At 41.7% G+C, this 8,923-nt stretch overlaps 1 protein-coding gene across 1 annotated transcript; it reads left to right on the top strand.

The window, feature by feature from the left end:
- LOC8071627 (leucine-rich repeat receptor protein kinase MSP1) lies at nucleotides 1,888–7,486 on the top strand. The gene is made up of 3 exons (XM_021459425.1): nucleotides 1,888–2,147; nucleotides 2,692–6,527; nucleotides 6,881–7,486. Exons 1-2 carry the CDS (start codon nucleotides 1,888–1,890, stop codon nucleotides 6,500–6,502), a joined length of 4,071 nt encoding a protein of 1,356 aa, XP_021315100.1. The 3' UTR covers nucleotides 6,503–6,527; nucleotides 6,881–7,486.

Below are 8,923 nucleotides of genomic sequence, written 5' to 3'. Positions count from 1 at the left end.
TCTGTGTTGCACGGTGTTCTTTCCTTCTTTTTTTTTCCCCCATTGCGCCATAGCATGCACGGTTAATTACCTCTCCTGTTCGATCCAAGATTTTCCAACACATGTGTTTTTTGTTCATTCGTAGTGTGATATGTGGAGCTTTGGCTAGGTTTGATGTGTTTCTTTCAATTGGGGAGCTTTGAGTAATCCAAGTTATGCTTTCACTGAAAACTCTTTTGGAATGCAGGGAAGCTTCCTGAATCTGTAAAAATTGAACTGAAAATTCCGGTGTGGTTTCTGTGAAAATCTCGTGTTCCAAAGAGTTTTGAACGTGTGGTTTTTTTCAGTTCATTTATGTTGTAACGGGCGACCGTACGTGCGGATCTTTATTACCTCTTTTGTAATGGTAAAATCATGGAGCGTTTGATTATCTTACATGTCTAGAACTCTAGATATCCGAGGTTTTGGTAGTTTATTTCCTATCCCTTGTGGAAACTACTCTTTTTGTTGATCCATACGCCTAAATTTTGGATGTGTAGATTTTCATTCATTTGTATTCTTATGGGTTAGTGTAGTGTCATAGTGTCATTTTCTTTCACTCGGAGAGCTTTGAATAATCCAAGTTATGCCTTCACCGAGGCCTCTTTTGGAATGTAGGAAAGTTTTTGTAAAAATGAATTGAATCATGTGAGATCCCTACATGATTCCTGTGAAAACCCTAGGTTCCAAAAGAGTTCTGAACATGCGGTTTTTTTCAATTCATTTGTGTTGTAACGGACGACCGTACGTGTGGATGTTTATTACCTCTTTTGTAACGGTAAAATCATGAAGCTTTGATTATCTTACATGTCTAGATATCCAAAGTTTTAGGTAGTTTATTGTGTGCTCTTTTTGTTGATCCATACGCCTATATGTTGGATGTGTTGATTGTCGTGTGTTATGGGTTATTGTAGTGTGATGTTTAGCATCAGATTTTGTAATGGTAGAATTGTGGAGCTTTGATTACCTTGTTTATTTGATTAGCAAAGATTTACCACTCATAAATGCACTATCTTTTCCTTTTATTACTACAGGACCATCTTGTGGTACACCATTCTGCCATCCTACTCTTGTCATTTTGTGGTACACCATTGTGATTACTATTGAAGTTCGTTGCTGTATCCTACTACTGAAGTTCGAGTTGCTGTTACGCTCAGAGGAGGCAATCATGGCTCTCAAGGTATTGAGTTTAACATACTTCCTTGATTGTTTGACTGTTCATATTTAGTTAATAAGTTGACAACTATTGCTTTATTTTTTGCGAATATAAATATAAATATGTAACTTTTCAGTTTTGATAGTCAATATCTAAAAACTTTAATTAGGTTGAGAACGTCAAGTTCATAATGTTTGATTCCTTATAAGCATGTATAATGGGGTCTTTAAAAGAAGATTTTTTTGCTCTATGTCATTTGCGTATGATAAGATGCTTAAGAATTTTAGTAATGCATTAAGTTATTTAAGCACCAATTGCATTGGGAGGATTAACGTTTTTTTACAAGTGGTTAATGGTGTAGTAGCATCCCCCCCCCCCTAACTAAGCACCCATATCCAAGTATCATGTATTGTACGTGTCCTATAGAACAATACCAATAATATGTAGTATTATTATAAAATCGTTGTGACACAAATATGCACCCGACTTCGTTAATGTTGTTCAAATGTCTTTTTTTTATGTTTCCTACTACCATATGTCCTCCATGAAAAATCTGGGTAAAAATCACAGAATCGTGTAAAAATCACTTGCAAAATCTGGGTAAAAATCACTGACCTTTCAGAAAGAAAACCAATCCATGCATAGCCGAAGTGCCAAACGGCCCAAGGCCCAAGGGATAGTAGGGCCCAAGGCCAAACTCGACGAGTAACGCCATGCCGCTATGGAAGTCACCGCTGCCGCCGCCGCCGTGCCGCTCCGGCCTCCGGCGGCCACCGCTGCAGCTTCTCTTGCGCCGTCCCATCCATTACACTGCCCTTCCCCAGCTCAGCGACTGGTCCAGTTTTGCTGCCTCCCCGCCTTTGTGGGTCCTTTCTAGTGGAGTCGAGGTGAAATTGGGGATGGATGTGGAACAGAGAGAGGCGCGGGCTGTGGCCTGCTTCGTCGATGCGACGTCGCGGGCGAGTCGGCGCTGGTGCTGTGGCGCCGATCACCTCGGCAAATTTGGCGGGTTAAAACACCGATTTTACTGTTGAGTAGTCCTCGGTCAAGCAAACTTTTATTTTCCATTTTTTATTTCCTTGGTAAAACTGCAGAGTAGAATGGTTATCCGTTACTCTACTAATTTAGCATGCCATCAAAGCTCCTTTCTCAAACCATGAACCATACCAGCCCATCAAAGCTCCTTTCTCAAACCATGAATCATATAGACCCTGCTTTGCACAAGGCGTTACAAATCCTGCTTATTGGTTGAGGCATTTACAAATAAGAGCTTTTCGGAGTTGTAAGTGTAAGAAAGATAAAAAAATAAACAATCAGAAATTCACAAACTAGAAATGTATAATGACATGTTATTGCTTCTAATGTAGCTAGAAAGTACCTTTTCCAAGTTTTTTTATGTCATCAGCATGCATGTGTTCTTCATTGGTTGGAGGCATTGATATTTTTCAGAACTGTGTTACCTGCACAATTATTTCGAGACCACCTGAACATCCACAACTTTTGTTTTAACATTTTCTTTCCTTTTGGCAGGATACATTCAGCTTGTTCATCCTATTTGCCTACTTTGTCACTGCTTTTGCTGGATCTGATATAAAGAATCTATATGCTCTGAGGGATGAACTTGTTGAATCAAAGCAATTTCTTTGGGACTGGTTCGATACAGAAACTCCTCCATGCATGTGGTCACATATCACTTGTGTGGACAATGCTGTTGCAGCCATTGATTTGTCATATTTATCACTCCATGTTCCTTTCCCATTATGCATCACGGCATTCCAGTCACTTGTTCGTCTCAACTTAAGTAGGTGTGATTTATTCGGTGAGATTCCAGAAGCCTTGGGAAATTTGACAAATCTCCAGTACCTGGACTTGAGCAGTAACCAGCTTACTGGGATCGTGCCTTACGCATTATATGATTTGAAGATGCTTAAAGAAATACTGTTAGACAGAAACAGCTTGTGTGGACAAATGATCCCTGCCATTGCTAAGCTTCAGCGACTCGCTAAGTTAATCATATCCAAGAACAATATCTCTGGAGAACTTCCTGCAGAGATGGGCAGTCTGAAGGACCTGGAGGTACTGGATTTTCACCAGAACAGCTTCAATGGATCAATACCAGAAGCATTAGGCAACCTGTCTCAGCTCTTCTACCTTGATGCAAGCAAGAATCAGCTCACTGGATCAATATTTCCAGGAATAAGCACATTGTTGAACCTGCTGACACTTGATTTATCTTCAAATTATTTGGCAGGGCCAATACCTAAGGAGATTACTCATCTGGAAAATCTAGAGAGCTTGGTTCTGGGGTCCAACAATTTCACTGGAAGCATTCCAGAGGAGATTGGTAATCTGAAAAAGCTAAGAAAACTCATTCTCTCTAAATGCAACTTATCAGGCACCATCCCTTGGTCAATTGGTGGTCTTAAAAGCCTACAGGAACTTGATATATCAGAAAACAACTTCAATTCAGAACTCCCAGCATCTATTGGTGAGCTAGGAAATCTGACTGTCCTAATTGCAATGAGAGCAAAGCTCATAGGCAGCATACCAAAAGAACTCGGTAACTGCATGAAGCTTACTCACCTGAGTCTGTCCTTCAATGCCTTCGCTGGTTGTATCCCTAAAGAACTTGCAGGTTTAGAAGCTATTGTCCAGTTTGAGGTGGAAGGTAACAAACTGTCAGGTCATATTGCTGATTGGATTGAAAATTGGGGAAATATTGTATCTATAAGACTGGGAAATAACAAGTTCAGTGGTTCTATACCTCCTGGCATATGTGACACCAACTCTCTTCAGTCACTTGACTTGCATTTTAACGATCTGACAGGGAGTATGAAGGAGACATTTATAAGGTGCAGGAACCTTACTCAACTGAATTTGCAAGGCAACCATTTCCATGGTGAGATACCAGAATACTTGGCAGAGTTACCGCTCCAAATTCTGGAATTGCCCTACAACAATTTTACAGGAGTCTTGCCTGCCAAGTTGTTTAATTCATCAACAATTTTGGAGATAGATCTCAGCTATAATAAGCTCACTGGCTATATTCCTGAGAGCATTAATGAGCTCAGCAGCTTGCAGAGGTTGCGGATGAGCAGTAACTGCTTGGAAGGACCAATCCCGCCGACGATAGGTGCTCTAAAGAATTTGAATGAAATTTCTCTTGATGGGAATAGACTATCTGGGAACATCCCACAAGAGCTCTTCAACTGTCGAAACCTAGTCAAGCTAAACCTAAGCTCTAATAATCTGAATGGAACCATCTCGAGATCCATAGCTCAATTGACTTCGCTCACTAGCTTGGTTTTGTCTCACAACCAACTCTCTGGTTCTATTCCTGCTGAGATATGTGGGGGATTCATGAATCCATCTCACCCTGAATCAGAGTATGTTCAATATCACGGCTTACTTGATCTGTCATACAACCAGTTGATTGGTCGTATCCCACCAGGAATCAAGAATTGTGTTATTCTGGAGGAGCTACACCTGCAAGTTAACTTGCTGAATGAATCTATTCCTGTGGAGCTTGCTGAGTTGAAGAATCTTATGACCGTTGATCTCTCTTCTAATGAATTGGTTGGACCTATGCTTCCTTGGTCCACACCATTGCTCAAGCTGCAAGGCCTTTTTCTGTCTAATAACCACCTCACTGGCAATATTCCTGCTGAGATAGGTCGCATCCTTCCCAACATTACGGTTCTAAACTTGTCTTGTAATGCATTTGAGGCTACCCTACCTCAATCTCTACTATGCAGCAAGACCCTGAACTATTTGGATGTCAGTAACAACAACCTCTCTGGTAAAATCCCGTCATCTTGTACTGGGTTTGAAGGATCATCTAGCCAACTGATCTTGTTCAATGCAAGTAGTAACCATTTCTCAGGGAGCCTAGATGGATCTATCTCAAATTTTGCACATTTATCTTCTCTTGATATCCACAACAATAGCCTCAACGGGAGCTTGCCAGCAGCACTGTCCAATCTCAGTTTGTACTATCTTGATGTCTCAAATAATGATTTCAGTGGTCCTATCCCTTGTGGTATGTGCAACCTATCTAACATCACGTTTGTCGATTTCTCTGGTAAAACCATTGGCATGCATAGCTTCTCAGATTGTGCAGCATCAGGCATTTGTGCTGCTAATAGTACTAGTACCAATCATGTGGAGGTTCATATACCTCATGGAGTTGTAATAGCACTGATCATTAGTGGCGCCATTCTCATTGTGGTTCTTGTGGTTTTTGTGACATGGATGATGTTGAGAAAGAGGTCATTACCTCTTGTATCTGCCAGTGAATCCAAGGCTACAATTGAGCTTGAGTCAACCTCCAGTAAAGAGCTCCTAGGCAAAAGGTCAAGGGAACCTCTAAGCATCAATCTTTCTACATTTGAGCATGGACTGCTGAGGGTTACCATGGATGATATCCTGAAAGCTACCAATAATTTCAGCGAGGTGCACATCATAGGCCATGGTGGGTTTGGGACTGTCTATGAAGCAGCATTCCCTGAAGGACAGAGGGTCGCTATCAAGAGGCTTCATGGTAGCTACCAGTTCCTTGGTGACCGTCAATTCCTTGCTGAGATGGAGACCATTGGAAAGGTGAAGCATCGTAACCTTGTTCCCCTAGTTGGCTACTGCGCCCGTGGTGATGAGCGTTTCCTGATCTATGAATACATGCATCATGGGAGCCTTGAGACATGGCTGAGGAACCATGAAAATACACCTGAAACGATTGGATGGCGTGAACGTCTCAGGATCTGCCTTGGTTCTGCTAATGGACTCATGTTTCTCCACCATGGCTTTGTGCCCCATATCATCCATCGGGACATGAAGTCAAGCAACATTCTATTGGATGAGAACATGGAGCCAAGGATCTCCGACTTTGGCCTTGCAAGGATAATTAGTGCCTATGACACTCATGTTAGCACCACTGTCTCTGGCACGCTTGGCTACATTCCCCCAGAATATGCGCTAATTATGGAATCCACCACGAGGGGAGATGTCTACAGCTTTGGTGTAGTCATGCTAGAGGTGCTCACTGGACGGCCACCTACAGGGAAAGAGGTGGAAGAAGGTGGTGGGAACCTTGTCGACTGGGTGCGGTGGATGATTGCACGCGGTCGGGAGGGTGAGTTGTTTGATCCATGCCTGCCTGTTTCAGGTCTATGGCGTGAACAGATGGTTCGCGTGCTTGCCATTGCTCAGGATTGCACTGCCAACGAGCCTTCAAAGAGGCCGACCATGGTGGAGGTGGTGAAGGGACTCAAGATGGTCCAGCTGATGAAACATGAATCTCACAACCTCCAGCAATTTGTGGCGCAGCCATGATCTGGGCATGCACTGGTGCCTACTGGTATGTTTTTCTTTTGTTTATTAAGTGCTTCATATAAGTTATTACCGGTTCTAACTTCTAAACACTCTAAAACTCATGCAACCTTTTACCTGATTCAGTTCTCTTCTGTCTTTCTGTGGTTTTACAATGCTAGCTAACAATAACGTATATATAACAAAAGTTTAAAACATATTAACCTTGGTATATAAATGCAGTCTGCAGCATGTTCAAAATATCCAATTACATATTTTTGGATTGTTCTAGTGTTAGAAACCTATAGCTTCAAATTTTCATACAGGATTGATGCTTATACTGTAACCTATACTACTTTAGACAGCAGTGTATACTTATCATTTGTGACTTTTGATTTGCAGCCAGTCTTTGCTGGAGATGAGCTTGGAGCACACTACACCCCCTACAACTATTTTCAGCTCTCACAGCACCATCTGAAGTGGAGAACTCGAGAGATGGGCCGCATGCATGCTCTAGGGCAGAGAATAATAAGACACCAGGCTAAACAGAAACACAAGTTTTGTGTTAGTAGTAACTCTTTTAATTAGCGCTTAGTGTGCACGTGCATGTGTTAGCTTATTCAGACTGTTAGTTAGCTAGCTATGTCTATGTGCATTAGCCAGAGTCCCTGCGTGGCTGTGGGCATGCGAACTCCGATGTGCATGACAGTTCACATCGATCAGAAGCACGCCACGTCGCGCCTCACGTCTCTTGGCATCTAAGCTGGCATTCGCCATGAAGAGGGACTGTCGTGCATATGGGAAGGAGTGAAGGACATGGTGTCTGAGATGGCATTCACCCAGGTAGGGATGGACATGTGTTGTAATCATTTGTGTTATAATAGACAAAGAGTTCAGAAAGCGCTGCTACGTGGTTCTTTGTCTATCATAGAATCCAAGAACTTGTAAGATGGTTCCTGGTTGGAGCATATAGTGAGGCAAAGGATGATCCATTACTAATTAACACTATTTATATCTAAATGATCATTTAGCCCATGCAAACACCATGTAAACTCTAAACAGTGGTATGCCATTTATATTTAATCGGTCGTTAATTTAGTGAGCCATTTAGTCCAAACAATGACTAAACATGGGTGATTGACTATTTAGCATTTACTATTTAGGATAAGACCACTAATTAAGACTTTGAATTTGCCTCCAAACGACATCTTGGTCCACACTCGGATTGCTATGGTAGTGTGGGATGATCTAGGACATTTCATTGCTACCTATCAGGTGTTTACGATTTGTTTTCAATATACGGGTGGCCACAATGAAGCCTCTTGATTGCAACTCTCCATCCTTTAGGGAGTGTTGCTCCATAGACAGTCCCATAGTCACCATGGGCTATGATTTGTGCATCACTAAAATTATTGGTAGCTTTAAGAACATCTACGGTGACCCTCAGTAGTGCACGCTCAAATGTAGCAAGATTCATACTCAAAAGGTTAACATGAATTCTTTCCTAAGAGCTCATAGCTTGAGGTAGGCCCAATTATAGTCTAGTAGTGTTCACTAGCAGGTGCAAGAGGCAATAACCTGTTTCTTAATAGCTTGCATCCCACATAAACCACCAGAAGAATCACAATTGAAATAGTGGTACAAATGGTCACTGCTCTTCAAATTACATGATGCAGGTGACCCTCCTTATGATTGATACTACTAGGAGGACAAATGCCTAACGCAACACAAATCTGAAAAGTTATGTCTGCCAATGCGGTTACTAGAGAAGTTGGCAAATGTGTTGCCAAATAAATTGCAAATACCACAAGGGATGGAACCACTGAAATCATTATTTGAGAGATCAAGATAGTTAAAAAAACTGAGATTCGACAATGTTGATGCCAAGCTACCGGTGAGGCTATTGTTGTGTTCAAGGGTAGATAGTTGCCTAAAATTTGAGATAGAACCATGTAGGCTCCCTGACAAATGGTTACTGCTCAAGGGTTCTTCATAACCAGGTTAAGGTGATGGGATTTCACCAAAGAGGTTATTTGACATCCAGACGGTTCAGACTCTTGCTTACAGTAAAGATTGGGGTAGCATAGCCAAAAATGCATTACTAGACAACTTTATAACTACAACGGTGGGAAGAATGTGGCCTATCTCAACAGGAATATTACCACTTAGGTGGTTGTTAGAAAGAAAAAGGCCAGGGAGAGCAATGACGCAAACCAAGAAGGCATAGGTCCAACTAATGCATTAAATGAGAGATCAACAGTTCTGTAGGAATAGATCCATCCAATAAGTTACCTTGCAAGTGTAGGATAGATGCAAGAGAGTAAGATTCTTATAGTTACCAAGTTCTTTTGGTATTCTCCTTATTAGCTTTGCCCTCCTTGCAATCATGACTTTCAAATGCCTAGCTCACCAATAGATGCAAGAGTTCTGAACTGAAGTTGTTCC

This window comes from Sorghum bicolor, chromosome 4 (assembly GCF_000003195.3).
Source record: "Sorghum bicolor cultivar BTx623 chromosome 4, Sorghum_bicolor_NCBIv3, whole genome shotgun sequence".
Lineage (NCBI taxonomy): Eukaryota > Viridiplantae > Streptophyta > Magnoliopsida > Poales > Poaceae > Sorghum > Sorghum bicolor.
The sequence above is the reverse complement of the archived record's forward strand: the minus strand, read 5'-3'. Positions and strand labels throughout refer to the sequence as shown.